Source organism: Monopterus albus, unplaced genomic scaffold (genome assembly GCF_001952655.1).
Source record: "Monopterus albus unplaced genomic scaffold, M_albus_1.0 scaffold179.1, whole genome shotgun sequence".
Taxonomy (NCBI): Eukaryota; Metazoa; Chordata; class Actinopteri; order Synbranchiformes; family Synbranchidae; genus Monopterus; species Monopterus albus.
The window spans coordinates 626907-643796 of record NW_018128059.1 but is presented as its reverse complement, the minus strand read 5'-3'; the positions used below and the strand labels follow the sequence as shown (position 1 = coordinate 643796).

Genomic DNA, 16890 nt, shown 5'->3' with positions numbered 1-16890 from the left:
GGTATTTTAAGTGTTTATTCATGTATTTGTCAACAGTTTATACTTTCTCAATTATGGTTGTTTAATTAGTGGAACATATTCAGGTTCATACACATGTACAGATGTTTCATAGGTGGTCTTAAAACTAATGAAGACATGTTGCACTTGAAGGTTCATTCTTGACCTCAGAAACAGTTGTTTCACTAAATACAATTGACTCTAGGTCCTGTTACTAGATTTCTCCTGGAACATTCAGCCACATGTCATCATAAGGTCTTCATAAGTTGATGGAATTTGCTCAGTTGTCATGAAAAAATAGTCATTTATTAATAATGAACTAATATAATAAAAAAAATATACACCGATCAGCCATAGCATTATGACCACTTGGCAGGTGAAGTGAATAACACTGACTGTCTGTTACAGTGACACCTGTCAGCGTATGGGGTATATTAGGCAGCAAGTGAGCATTCAGTCCTCAAAGTTGATGTGTTTGAAGCAAGAAAAATGGACAAGTGTAAGGATCTGAGTGATTTTGACAAGGGGCCAAACTGTGACGGGGAGATGACTGGGTCAGAGCATCTCCCACACTGCAGGTCTTGGTGGGTGTTGTTGGTCTGCAGTGGTTAGTACCTACCAACAGTGTCTAAGGAAGGACAAATGGTGAACTGGAGACAGGGTCATGGACGCCCACGGCTCTCACTGATGATGAGGTTGATCTACTGTAGATTAAACGTTTAACTTCCATTTGTACTTTTCAGAAGATTTGAAATTTTGTTATATTTGAATCTTTGTTAAAATGAGAAATACTGTACACTGGTCTCTATGAGGCGAAAGAGTCAGAGGCTGTAGTGGTGAGGCTGTTGAATCTGTCTAATGCTCTAACTTGTCCTCACGACCACAGTTTTCACTGACATAAGTCTTTCACTGAATTGTAGACACATCTGTTCTCTTCCTGACAGTAGAACTGTGGAAGCAAATGGATTCACAGAAGATGCACAGTGAGCTGCAGAATGACATGAGTGCTGACCAACTGCCACATTGAATTCTATGTAAATGGTATTAGGCAGGTGGTCATAATGTAATGCCTGATCGGTGTATCTTGCACTGATATAAAATGTTCAGTTCATATTTATTAGGTTTACTACATTTACTACATTTTATATTGTCAGTCATTCATTATCTCTATGGGGGTTTTCACATTAGGTGCAGTTGTTTCGTACCGTGCCTGAGCATAATTGACCCCCCAAACCCCCCACCCCACAGGTCTGCTTTCACATTTGTAACATTATTCCATACCCCAGTGCACTTGCATATGTACACAGTTTGATAGAGTAGGTGGCAGTATGTGCGTAGTTGGTTTGCAATCTGTCAAGAAGAAAACTAATCATGGACACGACAGTTTATGAAGAGACAGGAGGCGTTGATGTTTGTTAATGTTGAGTCGAATAGTTATGAGGTCACATAGCAGTCGATTTCCTTGTTTGTGTTCACACTGAACCAGACTTTGCGATCAAGTGTACTCGGGTCCAGGCCCGGGCCCCTAATGTGAAACCACCCTAAATGTACCATGTTTCAAAGCAGGAGTTTTTGACAGATGCATTAATAATTACTTGGCCTTATTTATATTGTCTAAAAGTACAGTGTAATGAAGAGACTTCATTACATATACATTACAATATACACACCAAAAGTGTTAAAAATATACATTTTTGGATTCTTCAGAACAACTGCACTTTTACTCAACTGGCGTTGATTAGCTTATACTGCTGGCTCTATGAAAAACTATTTGAATATAAAACTTAAATATATACCGATACTTTGGTTTTTTTCACCTCCCTTTTGTGAAATGAATTCAGGTACCATGCATCAGAGAGTATCCAAATATATTGTCTCTACAGGAGGGTGAGACAAAGGGTTAACAGCAGCCTCACACTTTCTTGAATTTATATTTTGACCATGGTCAAGTAAAATTTGAGACATACTCTATTCGATTTTTATCTTCAGTTTGTGATTCACTGTCTTTATCCTTCACATTATAAAAACACGTATCAGCGGTAGTCGTGTTTAGGCCAAAGCTTTTCCACTAACATATCCAGCTGTTGCTCATGGACCTTTGTCTCTGGCTGCTACCTTTTTGCATAGGGTAATGAAGCACAACACAAATGCGAGCTCATTCTCAGGCTGTTTGGAAAGCAGCTAAAACACTTCACAACTACAGGCCTTTGCTAAGTGCATTTTCTTTGCAGTACAGGTGACTCACAAATATGGGCATATTTTAATATTTTCATTTAAATGTTATTTTCATGCCCTGTTTGAATGGGAAATGCTATAATAATTCAAACAGACAGCATGGGATTTATTTCCCAGTGATATTTGATAAGTAAGCCTTGAGGATGAAAACAGAGACCTGATCCTGTGGTCAGTGTAAACAACATCAGGCCATTTTCCAAATCATTAAGATGACTCGCAGAGTTAATTTGGTTTGTAAAATGTGTTATTGCTTATGAGCTACTGTGGTGTCCTGCTTTGGTATATTTATGCTGATGTCCTGGTACTGGTGGCTTGCATTTGGTTTTGCAGTTGTAATATGTAATGTCATACAATATGGGGATTTCTCAAAATAGGTCTGATTTTAACTTAAGGCCTTAAAAAATTTGATCACCTTCAGTGACAGCTTTGATTTGCTGATTTTCATCTGTTGTTTACAGGTTAATTACTGCTCAGTCAGAGAAAGGTTTCTTTTATTTTGGTGTTTCTCATAATTTCCTATGATAGTCATAGTCTCCATCTTGTATTAGTCACAAATTGCTTTTTATTTGTGTTCATTTATTTACGTTTACTTGTCTTTTTGTCAGTATTAAGTGCTGATCCTTTAGTACTTCAATATTGTATTGCTTGTCATTAGTACTAAGCTGTCTCTGCTGTGTAGTTTCTGTTTATTTGCCTATATCTTTGGTTTCAAGCAGTAATCAGTACTTCCATTCATGTATTTAGTCCTATTTCAAATTAATTAATTAATTTGTTAATTTATTTGGCTGCTGCTCCTAAATTGCTTATTTCTGTGGCACTTCCAAAATGTCCCTTACCAGTCAGGAAATTTATTTAGTGCTTTGAAATATGTAATAGGATAATGTTGTAAACCTCTTGGTATTAGTGCCAATATGATACACAAGTTCTGATACCTAAAGAACACATTTTTCTGGGTATAGCCAAGTGGTTTTGGTAGTCACTCATGCACAGATGCACATTGGTGTGCACAATGTCTGCATTTTGAGTCTGGCCATAGACCTGTGTTGCTGGTCTCCCCCTTCTGTCTCTCACCTTTCATGCCTGTCTCTTTAATATACAGTATGTGTATACATAGCTATACATTTTAATACCTTAATTTGAGAAATAAAAAAAAATCAACTTTTGTCTAAAATTTTATAAATAAAATAAATTCTGAACTAAGCAGCGTTTTGACTGAACTCAGGGACTCATTTGATGAGCTGATGAGACACTTGATGCCAAGCTTTAGCACAGGTTTCAGATATACAGTATTTTGGACAACACCCAAAGTAGTTCTGTTTGATAGTCCTAGTGACAAAGCCACATGCATTTCTCTATAAGTTTGTTACTTAGCTTTATAGTTGATAGCTTTTCTTTTGTTGGGTGCTGATGATGCTGAATATCTAGCCTTCCTTTTTTTGTAAAGCAGATGGAGATCTATCACTACTTTTATATCACTTGGTGTGTATTAAATATTAGACGAAATGTTAGAATCCTCCAAGATGACCATAAAAAAAACAAAAAAACAATGAACTACAGGGCCTTAGAAAAACCCAGTTTACTGCCGTATTTCAGCAAGATTTGCCAGATAAATTGTTAAATGAAGTTTCATTAAAAACAAAACAACAACAACAAAAACTAAATGTTTTCCTAACAGCTTGGTGCTGTAGTTTTTCTCAAACATTACTCTAGCAGGAAGAAATAGTGCATTTGTTGCAACTATTTGAAGCATAATGTTTCACCCAGTACAAGAGTATGGCTTACTGATGTGTTTTTGGACAACAGAGTCTGGTACAGCGTAATAAGATAAATCAGACTTTGGATACACACGCAATACAGGATGTACTCATGGTTGGTGTGGGTTGGTTCATAGGATTTGTTGTTAATATGTGCATAGAATATAACCTGCAAACTGTACCTGTGAGTATGAATTCTACAATTATTTCACATACTATAACTGGTCATGAAGCACATCAAACAGCTGTTTTAGCTCTGTAAAATATTATTAGGCCTAGTAGGCTGCCTCCGTACTCCTTCATCCATTCGTTAAGGCTACAGGAGGCGTAAGTATTAATGTAACAGGACATACATCTGTGTGGGCAGCTACTGCTTGAACTGCATGCACCGGCTTGAACCAATATCCTAAACACACACACACACACACACACACACATTGGGTGAGGCTGCAGGTTTTGCCCCTAGAGTGAGGCAGTGAGATCATATACATTCACACTATACTTTCACTGTAGTACCCAGGCACCATCTGTCTGTGCAGTCAGTCCTCTCTGTCTTTTTATGTGTGACAGAGAGAGAGAAGCATCCGGCAGCTGTATTTACACCTGTATGAGCAGATTCCTGTTGGCAGGGTGGTAGAGGAACACACCAGCTGTTTAAATTACCTACCAGGCTGTCTATATGGGCACCATGATACACACATACACACACACACACACACACACACACAAAACACTTGTACGCTCATACTGATGAACCCCATGTGTGTGACCAGACGAAGTGCAGGGATTCCCTCATGAGTCCTGATACAGCTTTAGACCACCAGTGTGCAAAATGTGCTGCTGTTTGTCCTGAGATGCCTCAAAATTTAACTTCAAAGAAAACCTCAAGTTTATGTGCAGGGATGTAGAATCGGATGTGGCTCAGCATCCGCTTGATAACCTCCCTCCAGATGAAGCCAGGTCAGGCAGTGAAAGGGGTCTAGCCAAGCTTCTGCTAGTTCTCAAAATCTTGTGGGATTCCTGAACAAGGAGAGGAGTGTGAACTCTGACCCAGCCTCTTGTTTCCTGTCAGACAAATTTGGCAGAAGGTTGGACTGAGATTAATTAAATCCCAAGTAAGAGAAAGACATTGGTCACAAATGGAAAAGATTCTCTTTTGGTGAAATGTTGCTGTCAGAACTTAATCTGTGAAAATGTTTGAAAGAAATACTCCCAACAGTCAGTTCCCTATAAAGTGCACAGAATTATGTGAGTATAGATTTAACTAATGCCTGTCAGTGACAAATTTGAGATTTGCAGTCAGATAAGATATTGCACACTTATCCTATCTACGCACAGTCTGACTTTGATGCATACAAATGAAAATCAAATGGAAAGACTGTCACACACAAAAACAAAATAACCCTCAACCAAATCCCACTGATGACATGTGCAAGCAAATGCTGATAGGGTACAGGCGAGGTAACAAGAAAGAGAACAGCGAGTAAATGAATGAGACCTTGTGACCTTCCACAGATGTGCCCTCAGATTACTGTAATACGTATGTAAGAGCCAATGCAGTGCAAGAGCCATTGTCTTACAGAGCCTCATTGACGCTGGTGCTAGAGAGGGGCTTTAAGAATGTAGTGCCATCATCACATGGCAAGTTGACTAAAGCTTTTGTGCAAATCACCTCATATCCCTCCCTTTTTAATGGCCCAGGTGAAGCTGCTATTAGGACCAGCGGGTTAAGAGATGAATGTGTAAATGATTATTCTATGGAGTGGGGTCGCCGGCCTCACAGGTCAACTAGGCTCTTGCTTTTTCTCTCTCTCTCTCTTCTGCCTCTCTTTCTCTGTTTCTGCCTCCTCTCAGTAACACACTAGCTCACAATCTTACACCCATTTTATTCCAGTGACCCATGTTTAACTTGTGTTTCCCAACATGCCACTGACCGCTGTGGGACAGTTCTACTGTCAGGAAGAGAACAGATGTGCCACCAAACCTGCTGAATTAAGCTATGCATGATACAACTTGGCAGTCTCTGAGTACACTGCAGTCACAATTGTTTACTGCCAGCTCAACATGGTGGACAGTTTTCCCAACATAACCTCATTATTTTGTTTTATTTATGTGCCATACACACACACACACACACAAAACACTTGTACGCTCATACTGATGAACCCCATGTGTGTGACCAGACGAAGTGCAGGGATTCCCTCATGAGTCCTGATACAGCTTTAGACCACCAGTGTGCAAAATGTGCTGCTGTTTGTCCTGAGATGCCTCAAAATTTAACTTCAAAGAAAACCTCAAGTTTATGTGCAGGGATGTAGAATCGGATGTGGCTCAGCATCCGCTTGATAAACTCCCTCCAGATGAAGCCAGGTCAGGCAGTGAAAGGGGTCTAGCCAAGCTTCTGCTAGTTCTCAAAATCTTGTGGGATTCCTGAACAAGGAGAGGAGTGTGAACTCTGACCCAGCCTCTTGTTTCCTGTCAGACAAATTTGGCAGAAGGTTGGACTGAGATTAATTAAATCCCAAGTAAGAGAAAGACATTGGTCACAAATGAAAAAGATTCTCTTTTGGTGAAATGTTGCTGTCAGAACTTAATCTGTGAAAATGTTTGAAAGAAATACTCCCAACAGTCAGTTCCCTATAAAGTGCACAGAATTATGTGAGTATAGATTTAACTAATGCCTGTCAGTGACAAATTTGAGATTTGCAGTCAGATAAGATATTGCACACTTATCCTATCTACGCACAGTCTGACTTTGATGCATACAAATGAAAATCAAATGGAAAGACTGTCACACACAAAAACAAAATAACCCTCAACCAAATCCCACTGATGACATGTGCAAGCAAATGCTGATAGGGTACAGGCGAGGTAACAAGAAAGAGAACAGCGAGTAAATGAATGAGACCTTGTGACCTTCCACAGATGTGCCCTCAGATTACTGTAATACGTATGTAAGAGCCAATGCAGTGTAAGAGCCATTGTCTTACAGAGCCTCATTGACGCTGGTGCTAGAGAGGGGCTTTAAGAATGTAGTGCCATCATCACATGGCAAGTTGACTAAAGCTTTTGTGCAAATCACCTCATATCCCTCCCTTTTTAATGGCCCAGGCGAAGCTGCTATTAGGACCAGCGGGTTAAGAGATGAATGTGTAAATGATTATTCTATGGAGTGGGGTCGCCGGCCTCACAGGTCAACTAGGCTCTTGCTTTTTCTCTCTCTCTCTCTTCTGCCTCTCTTTCTCTGTTTCTGCCTCCTCTCAGTAACACACTAGCTCACAATCTTACACCCATTTTATTCCAGTGACCCATGTTTAACTTGTGTTTCCCAACATGCCACTGACCGCTGTGGGACAGTTCTACTGTCAGGAAGAGAACAGATGTGCCACCAAACCTGCTGAATTAAGCTATGCATGATACAACTTGGCAGTCTCTGAGTACACTGCAGTCACAATTGTTTACTGCCAGCTCAACATGGTGGACAGTTTTCCCAACATAACCTCATTATTTTGTTTTATTTATGTGCCATTTTGGCATTTTGATTTCAACCATTAAGTCTTAAATCCAATGCTTTTCAATGTAACAACACAGGTACATGGTTTGCAGCAAATATTTGTGATAAAAACCGATTACTCCCTTCACAAATCAAATGAAAATATCTCATCTTTGTTATTTTAAAATAAAAGAGAAGTAACTCACATCCAAGCTAAAGCAGTATGAAATGTGCATATTTGCAGAAAAATGCCATCTTCATATATTAACTCTGGACTAGGTTCGTGGAATCAGGTCCAGACATTGTCCAGAGTTTCCCTTTCACATGTGTAGTACACAACAGGAAATAGTTCCTGATGTGTTCTCACCTACCGGAAATACTTTGTTTCATATATGGGAGGGGCTGTGCCTGGGCAGAGTATGCAGGAAGTGGAATATGATGCAGCATGTTGCCAGTTTGCAATTTTGTCATAAACACTCGAGTCTCTTGCCATTTCACGAATTTAGATTCTGGTGCCAGCTCTTAACAACGGAGGTTTGTGAATCTCGTCATGTCTTCAGTTAAAAATGTCCATCAGTGTCTTCATTGTAAATGTCTATTTTTCTTCACCATTGGATGTTTGTACTCTTATGGTTTCACGCCAGTCACATGACAGAACATCATCACTATGCTCACTGGCTTGGTGTGAATACTCCTGGCTATAAGATGCTGTATTCTTGCATTCTGGGTCAACTGACTTGGACATGTTAGGTATTTTTAGCCAGATAGATATTGGATACAGACATATTTGTTCTCACATTCAAGATTCAAGAGTCAAAAGATTCAAAGTGTTTGTCATATGCACAGTATGGAAGCGTGTTTCCCTGTACATTGAAATTCTTACTTTGCCATCCACAGATCCTCTGGGTAATGTCTAGATAATTTCTGGGTTCCAGTGTATGTCTGAAAAGGGCTAAACATATCTGGTTGGAAAAAGAAATACAAGTAATGCAGCCTTGGTGTAAGTTCCATTTATAATTGTAATTGTAAAAATGTGCATCTTATACATGTATGGGCTTAGCCAATACATACTGTAGTTCTGATTTTAAATTGTCTACGCTAAAGACTAAACTTGAGTTTCCGAATTAACAAGGGAATGAAATGTAACAATTATAGAACTCGATATGCACCTTAGACCACATGGCCAAATTTCTTGTTTTCCACCCCAAGAAATGACCCTCTGGTTATAAGCCTGAGCTCACTCCAAATACTGTAGGTCCACACTGCATAAAGGTAGAGTATTTCAAACGTACAGAAGATCAGATGACACTGGCAGTGTTGAGATCCTACTAGTTTTTGCCTCCATGAGCCAAAAGTGTTATTGTTTTTGATGCAATTTTTAACTTTCCTCCAACTTTGTTTGCATTGGTTCTACTACCATCAGTTCCCATTACTCTGGTAACCAATAACAATGAATTCCAACAACGATAAGTTCTTAGAGAGAGAAATTCAAAGTGGAATGTTGAAAGCCCGAAAGTCTTCTTGGCCTTTGCTCCTACCTTGGAGATCTCACTCTATTCATCCATCACTCTCCCATTGGTGTCCATCCATTTCCCCAGCAGGAGGCCCAGGGTGGGGGCTCAGCAGGTTTCATTGACTCAGCGGAGGGTAGATGGTAGAGACCATCCACCCACCTCTGCAGCTCTTTGTTAAGCGGCAGTTTAGCAGGGGCCTCCATTACACCAGTCAATGTGTTCATTTGTCAGCTTGCACTCCAGGAGTAAGACATTCCATGGTAAATTGTTGCTCCCTTTTTCCCAGAGGAACATTTTCCTACACATCCATGTACCAAGACTAATTGGAGACTGTGTGCTATCATTGGGAGGGCTCAGGCGGATGCAGCAAAAGCGATAAAATAAAGAAGCGCTGTGGAGTGCTTTGGTTGGCCGGGGATTCTGTTTTTCATGACTGGGGGAGGTTGGCTGGTGGGGACAGAGTTCAGTCTCATCGGACCTTTATTGCAGTAGGGAAAAGGCTTATTTACTGTAAACTGTTTATAGAGCTCTGTCACTATCTCTGGACATGCAGAATAAACACAGGAACACACTCCCACTCCTAATGTCATGTAAACACTAGAAACATGCACAGACTGACAAATACACCCTGAAAAAGACACTACACTCTGGATGGCTCTTACGCATGCATGCATTCACACACACAATGTACTTGTGAACATAATGACAATAAATATACTTTTGCCCACACCCTTGTTTCCTAACACACGCACATTCACAAGACAATACACAGCTATAAATACAGACTTGTACTTTAAAAAAGGAAAAAAAATTAAGTCACATGCAAACACACAACTCTTTGTCTCAATAATGGTCTGAGTGATGTTAATTTTATTGGCTTCCCCAGTTGTTATACAAATTGAATAAACTCTTCATACCCTTTCTTAGTTTTAACAATCAGAACTTTTTCTTGTTCTTCTGTGTCATTTTTACACAGTTGGATTCAGACCTACATGTTTCTGCCCATATTACCCAATCCCTTTAAAGTTAAGGGAGAAAAAAACATGACAGATGTCTGAAGAAAAAAACTAAGTCTGTGGACATGCTGCATCTGCCAGATATATGGTATCACACTTTGCAGAGCAGCTTGAGCAGATGAATCATCAAGCCATCCCGCAGGTTTTCAAATCCATCTTAGCACACAGACATTCTGTTTCCTGCCTCATATGTGTTGTGCACTTAAACAGACATGTCAGAAAGTATGTAATGTGAAAAGTGTATTTGCTCAAGTGTGCTAGTTTAATAATGGTTTTTCCGTCTATCTCTGTATCCTCTGACCCCCTTCACCCTCCCCCACTCCCTCCCTCATGAAGACCCTACCTCTTTGGGGCGGGATGTTTTGCCATTAAAACTCCATGGTGAGTTTTTCTTCTCCCCTCCTTGGCTCTTACGGCAGCATGCAACTGTAAACTCCACCACAGCACACTGGCTCCTTTACCTCTCATTTGTCTCCTGGTATATTTTCAACACATTCTGCATAGTTTGTGCAGTCATTCCTCAGGGGGGAAAAAATCCCATAGAGGAGTGTTTCTTATTTCCTCATCTTTTTTGACTTTGTTTTGTTTTTTGCAAACCATTACATTTTTCTGTTTATGTGTATTTTTGAGCTTTTATAGCACCATGATTCAATCCACTTCAGCACTTAAGGGAACAGAGGATTTCTGTTGGACTTTACTGTATATGGTGTATGCATCCTACTAATTATGATTTCACATTGTAATTAATGCCTGGCCTTCATATAGTAAAGTTTGCAAACATAAAAAACTGCATGCTGTGTATAATGGGTGGTGCTGTAGGGCTTTAAGGAAATGCAATGACACTTCTTGTCAGTTGCCATGTGGTGTCTTTGACCCACCAACATCTCTGTCTTCTGTCTTTTTGTTTTTTGCTATGTTTAGACCCTCCATGGTGTTTTTCTAAGAATAACACCTTTGTGTATAACACATATTGTTCAAAATTTCCTTTATCCTACTTTGGTTACATTTTTTTCCTGTCAGTTGTGTATTTGTACACGGTGTTGTTCCTTTTCATATTCTGGTATTGTAAACAATGTCTTGTGTGGGTACAGCAATGTGAATGATGTTGCTTTTGCTTCCAAAATATGTTTGCAGACAACAAAGATAGACCAGAGAGGAAAAAAAGGTTTTCTGTTTATTTAATGCACAGCTATTTAGTATATTTATAGTAACAATTGACCAAATGACTTTGTATAATATCAAAGAGGTTGCTTAAAGTAAAAAACCTACATCTGCATTTCCCCAGACAACAAATTAGTTTTCAACAAGTCCTCCAGTCTATACGACCCATATGGTTGGTTGTCTAATTCTTCTCATACGATCCATAGGGGTGGCTCATTAAATAGTGCTCTACAGTAGCACTATTCAATCTATTCAACAATTCTGCCAACAACATACATTGCACTATACCAAGCTTTATGGACTTTGGTCAGCATGGAAATAGCCTTAAACATGACAGCTAGCTAGCAGCAAGCTACTGGTACTCTGTTGTCTTGTAAACTGTCATAAATATGTTATGATTATGAAATCTTCACAGTTTCATTGTGTTTTGCTACACAAACTACTTACTTAGGTTTAGGCACACAAACTACTTAGTTAGGTTTAGGGGGAAACTATTTAGATTCAGGAATAAAAAATGTTGTTACATATGGGAACAAAACCTGCTGACAAACACAAGCCACGCACACAGGAATTGAACCCAGCTCTCCTTAGGGAGCGGTCCAGTGTTTTGTGTACCTAGCCATCCACCACAGCCTGCTCCTAACACACACTTTGTGCCTCTATATACTATCTCACATTACTTACTCCTTTTCTTGTTGCATAATTACTATGGTCATTATATGTCACCAAACTATAACATGTAACAGTTTGTCATACTAACCTGCTAACACAAATCATGTGTACTGTCATATTTTACAGGAAGACAATTTCTTATTTTTCAGGCCATTATTTTGATTTTCACCTCCATTTTCAGCCACAGAAGGTAGCCATTTTCAGCTAAATGAATAAGTAAATAACACATGAACTGCATGTGTTGTGCTCAGTGATGGTTATTATGATTATTGATGACTATTATTATGAAATTATGATATGTCTATTAGATTGACCTACAGAAATCCCTTTGCTGCATACAGCTACAGTATATACCTTTTTCCCCAGATGTTTTTGTTGTAGAAATCTGCTCCAGAACCTGTCTTAATGTAGAGATGTGCTGTTGAAGCCTCCTGTGACTCAGTCTCATTGAACAGCACTGGCAGCAGTGCAGAGACAATAGCTTCTAAAAGGTTTTGAGTGGGATTGACATCTCTAACCAGTCAGAGATTTTCAGTTATTTCTGCTTGATCAGTAAGTTTTGTTGCATTCTCATAAAAGACCTGCAGGGCTGGGCAGAGTGTGGTGGAGCATAGCAGATTATAGTAGAGCACAGTGGAGCAGGGGGAGGGAGTGCTGGGCAGAGCAGAGTGGATTGATTTGGAGTTTCATGCTAGTGCATGCTACCTTAAGTTACATACTGTATTTTAATCTTTATCGAGAAAAATATGTACTGCTCTTGGCAACCGTCACCACAGCTTCCATTTTGACAAAAAATTATATAGACAAGATAGAGATATAATTTGCTACTGATTTATTAGAGCTAAATGACAACCCCTCTCAAATTGAGAACAGTGATAGAGAACACTCTCAGGCTGAATAATGAAGTTAATCAAAAAAGCTATCTTAATTTCAGGCTAATAATCAGGAAATTTACTTTTACTTACAATTTTGAGTGAAACGTCATTGTTTATAATGCTCAGCACTGATAATCAAATGTTAAAGGGTACAGCATCTTCCTCTTCAAGGAAATTTGTCTTGTTGGGGGCTGAAGCCAAGTCTCTTGTCAACGTGGCCTTGTGAAATCAGATGCTTACAAGCTTTTAAAAGAAGCCCCATTATGACAGAGTCACTTATGGAGTCATGATTGAGTGGTTCATTGAAGTGAACTTTTCCCTTCCCAGCTCCCTGCTCTCCAGCTCCTCCCTGTTGAGTCAATTCACTTTATATAATGAATAGCATGTGGTCCCTTCCCCAACTCTTGGGTTTCATCTTTTGTTGTGGGCAGTCATTCTTTTTAATTGAAGCTTTTTTCTTTCTTTCTGTCTTCATCCAGCTCCTGCTTAATCTAGGCCCTTAGTGATTTCAGAGTGTATGTTTTTCAAAGGTCCACATCATTAGCATTGGAATCTTGATCTTCACAATAACTGCTTTGCCTTCAAATTTGAGCTAGTTAAACCTATATTGTTTCTCTGTGGTGTATGCCTTGAAATGTGAGCTATGACAGCCCATTCACCAATTTGTGCTTCAGTGCTGAACATGCCCTCTCAAAGCTCAGTAGTGCCCAGAGTCTAGGTCCACATTTTATAAACAGAACCATGCTTTCTTTCCTTTTTCCAGATACCAGAGACTATGTCAATGAATTTCAATTTCATGTTACGAGGATGTTTTAAAATCAAAGTGATCAAATATTTACCTACACCTATAGTATTCTTATTATATCTTATATTATTATTTATATTCATTTTTTTTTTGCACAGTCTTAACTCCAAATACTATTTAATAGATTCCCATGCTGACTGGCTCATAAATGCAAGGAATAGGGACAGGTTAAAAAATGTAAAAAAAAGGGTTTATCTCCCAGAATATTTGTTGACTGTCCCCAGTGGATGTCATTACCGTAGTGCTATGTGTTCAACAGAGCTCCAACAGGGCCTCTTTTTCAATGGCTGTTGTAAAATAATAAATGTGATGATGAAGGATGTGTCCTCCACATGACTGCCTCTCTCTCTCATGCTATCTTTCTTTCCCTTTTTGGTCTTAATACCAACTCTTTTACTGATATGAATTAAGCATGTGGCTCAGAACCAGTGCAGAAACAGCAGTGTAGCTCTTTGTCACTGGCTGGCCATGTGAAGTGAGCTCTACCATTTGTTTACTGCAAGGGCCCTGAAAATAAATGGAAGCTGCCAGTGGACTTCCAGCTTCCCTCAGAGGCGCCTCACGTTAGCCCTGGACATAGTAATGTGAAGGGACTATGATGGTTGATGTTGCAGATTGAATTATACCCCTGCGGAAAAGCTATTAGCTCAGTCAGGAGTCCTCATTTGTTAAATTAAAAGTGGAAATGACATGAGAGTAGCCTTTTCAGTGAATTAAAGTTCCAAAGAAAATGGATTCCACTCCCTGCTAAAAGTCAATAGTACAAAAGAAAATCTTGTGGAGAGAGAAGAAAGAAAAAAAAAACAATTGTTTAGTGGCATTCATCTCCTCCTGCTCCCAATTCCCTCTTAATATATTTATGTTTCATAGTTGATATTGGGTTATGTATTTTTAACTATTTGCCAATGCACTTCTCCCATTTGTCCTCTCCAAAAACTGGTTGCTGTCCTCCATATCACAAGCAGAATTGGGCCGTTTCTGCTGGATTTATGGCTCTCTGTTGTAAGGGCAGAAACCTCAACACTTCTAAGCCATTTCAAGTGAGATCAAGAGTAAAATGATGATATAAAACACAGATGAATAAACTTTAGTGGTCACTGTACCCAGAGGAGATGAATGAGAGCCAAGCTGACACACACACACACACACATTGGGTGAGGCTGCAGGTTTTGCCCCTAGAGTGAGGCAGTGAGATCATATACATTCACACTATACTTTCACTGTAGTACCCAGGCACCATCTGTCTGTGCAGTCAGTCCTCTCTGTCTTTTTATGTGTGACAGAGAGAGAGAAGCATCCGGCAGCTGTATTTACACCTGTATGAGCAGATTCCTGTTGGCAGGGTGGTAGAGGAACACACCAGCTGTTTAAATTACCTACCAGGCTGTCTATATGGGCACCATGATACACACATACACACACACACACACACACAAAACACTTGTACGCTCATACTGATGAACCCCATGTGTGTGACCAGACGAAGTGCAGGGATTCCCTCATGAGTCCTGATACAGCTTTAGACCACCAGTGTGCAAAATGTGCTGCTGTTTGTCCTGAGATGCCTCAAAATTTAACTTCAAAGAAAACCTCAAGTTTATGTGCAGGGATGTAGAATCGGATGTGGCTCAGCATCCGCTTGATAACCTCCCTCCAGATGAAGCCAGGTCAGGCAGTGAAAGGGGTCTAGCCAAGCTTCTGCTAGTTCTCAAAATCTTGTGGGATTCCTGAACAAGGAGAGGAGTGTGAACTCTGACCCAGCCTCTTGTTTCCTGTCAGACAAATTTGGCAGAAGGTTGGACTGAGATTAATTAAATCCCAAGTAAGAGAAAGACATTGGTCACAAATGAAAAAGATTCTCTTTTGGTGAAATGTTGCTGTCAGAACTTAATCTGTGAAAATGTTTGAAAGAAATACTCCCAACAGTCAGTTCCCTATAAAGTGCACAGAATTATGTGAGTATAGATTTAACTAATGCCTGTCAGTGACAAATTTGAGATTTGCAGTCAGATAAGATATTGCACACTTATCCTATCTACGCACAGTCTGACTTTGATGCATACAAATGAAAATCAAATGGAAAGACTGTCACACACAAAAACAAAATAACCCTCAACCAAATCCCACTGATGACATGTGCAAGCAAATGCTGATAGGGTACAGGCGAGGTAACAAGAAAGAGAACAGCGAGTAAATGAATGAGACCTTGTGACCTTCCACAGATGTGCCCTCAGATTACTGTAATACGTATGTAAGAGCCAATGCAGTGCAAGAGCCATTGTCTTACAGAGCCTCATTGACGCTGGTGCTAGAGAGGGGCTTTAAGAATGTAGTGCCATCATCACATGGCAAGTTGACTAAAGCTTTTGTGCAAATCACCTCATATCCCTCCCTTTTTAATGGCCCAGGTGAAGCTGCTATTAGGACCAGCGGGTTAAGAGATGAATGTGTAAATGATTATTCTATGGAGTGGGGTCGCCGGCCTCACAGGTCAACTAGGCTCTTGCTTTTTCTCTCTCTCTCTCTTCTGCCTCTCTTTCTCTGTTTCTGCCTCCTCTCAGTAACACACTAGCTCACAATCTTACACCCATTTTATTCCAGTGACCCATGTTTAACTTGTGTTTCCCAACATGCCACTGACCGCTGTGGGACAGTTCTACTGTCAGGAAGAGAACAGATGTGCCACCAAACCTGCTGAATTAAGCTATGCATGATACAACTTGGCAGTCTCTGAGTACACTGCAGTCACAATTGTTTACTGCCAGCTCAACATGGTGGACAGTTTTCCCAACATAACCTCATTATTTTGTTTTATTTATGTGCCATTTTGGCATTTTGATTTCAACCATTAAGTCTTAAATCCAATGCTTTTCAATGTAACAACACAGGTACATGGTTTGCAGCAAATATTTGTGATAAAAACCGATTACTCCCTTCACAAATCAAATGAAAATATCTCATCTTTGTTATTTTAAAATAAAAGAGAAGTAACTCACATCCAAGCTAAAGCAGTATGAAATGTGCATATTTGCAGAAAAATGCCATCTTCATATATTAACTCTGGACTAGGTTCGTGGAATCAGGTCCAGACATTGTCCAGAGTTTCCCTTTCACATGTGTAGTACACAACAGGAAATAGTTCCTGATGTGTTCTCACCTACCGGAAATACTTTGTTTCATATATGGGAGGGGCTGTGCCTGGGCAGAGTATGCAGGAAGTGGAATATGATGCAGCATGTTGCCAGTTTGCAATTTTGTCATAAACACTCGAGTCTCTTGCCATTTCACGAATTTAGATTCTGGTGCCAGCTCTTAACAACGGAGGTTTGTGAATCTCGTCATGTCTTCAGTTAAAAATGTCCATCAGT

At 39.7% G+C, this 16890-nt stretch overlaps 1 protein-coding gene across 9 annotated transcripts in view; it reads left to right on the top strand.

Annotated features, from left to right (window-relative positions):
* Window positions 1-16890, top strand: part of bcas3 (BCAS3 microtubule associated cell migration factor) — a 531108-nt gene that overhangs the window by 197452 nt on the left and 316766 nt on the right. For 7 of the 9 annotated variants that reach the window (XR_002276298.1, XM_020616814.1, XM_020616810.1 and 4 more), the window contains one exon: window positions 10346-10390. The exons of the other annotated variants lie outside the window; for them this stretch is intronic. Coding sequence is in view for 6 of the 7 variants with exons in the window: in XM_020616814.1 (XP_020472470.1) it covers window positions 10346-10390 (45 nt within the window). In the remaining variant the exon portion in view is untranslated. The remainder of the gene's footprint in view (window positions 1-10345; window positions 10391-16890) is intronic. 9 annotated transcript variants of the gene reach the window in all.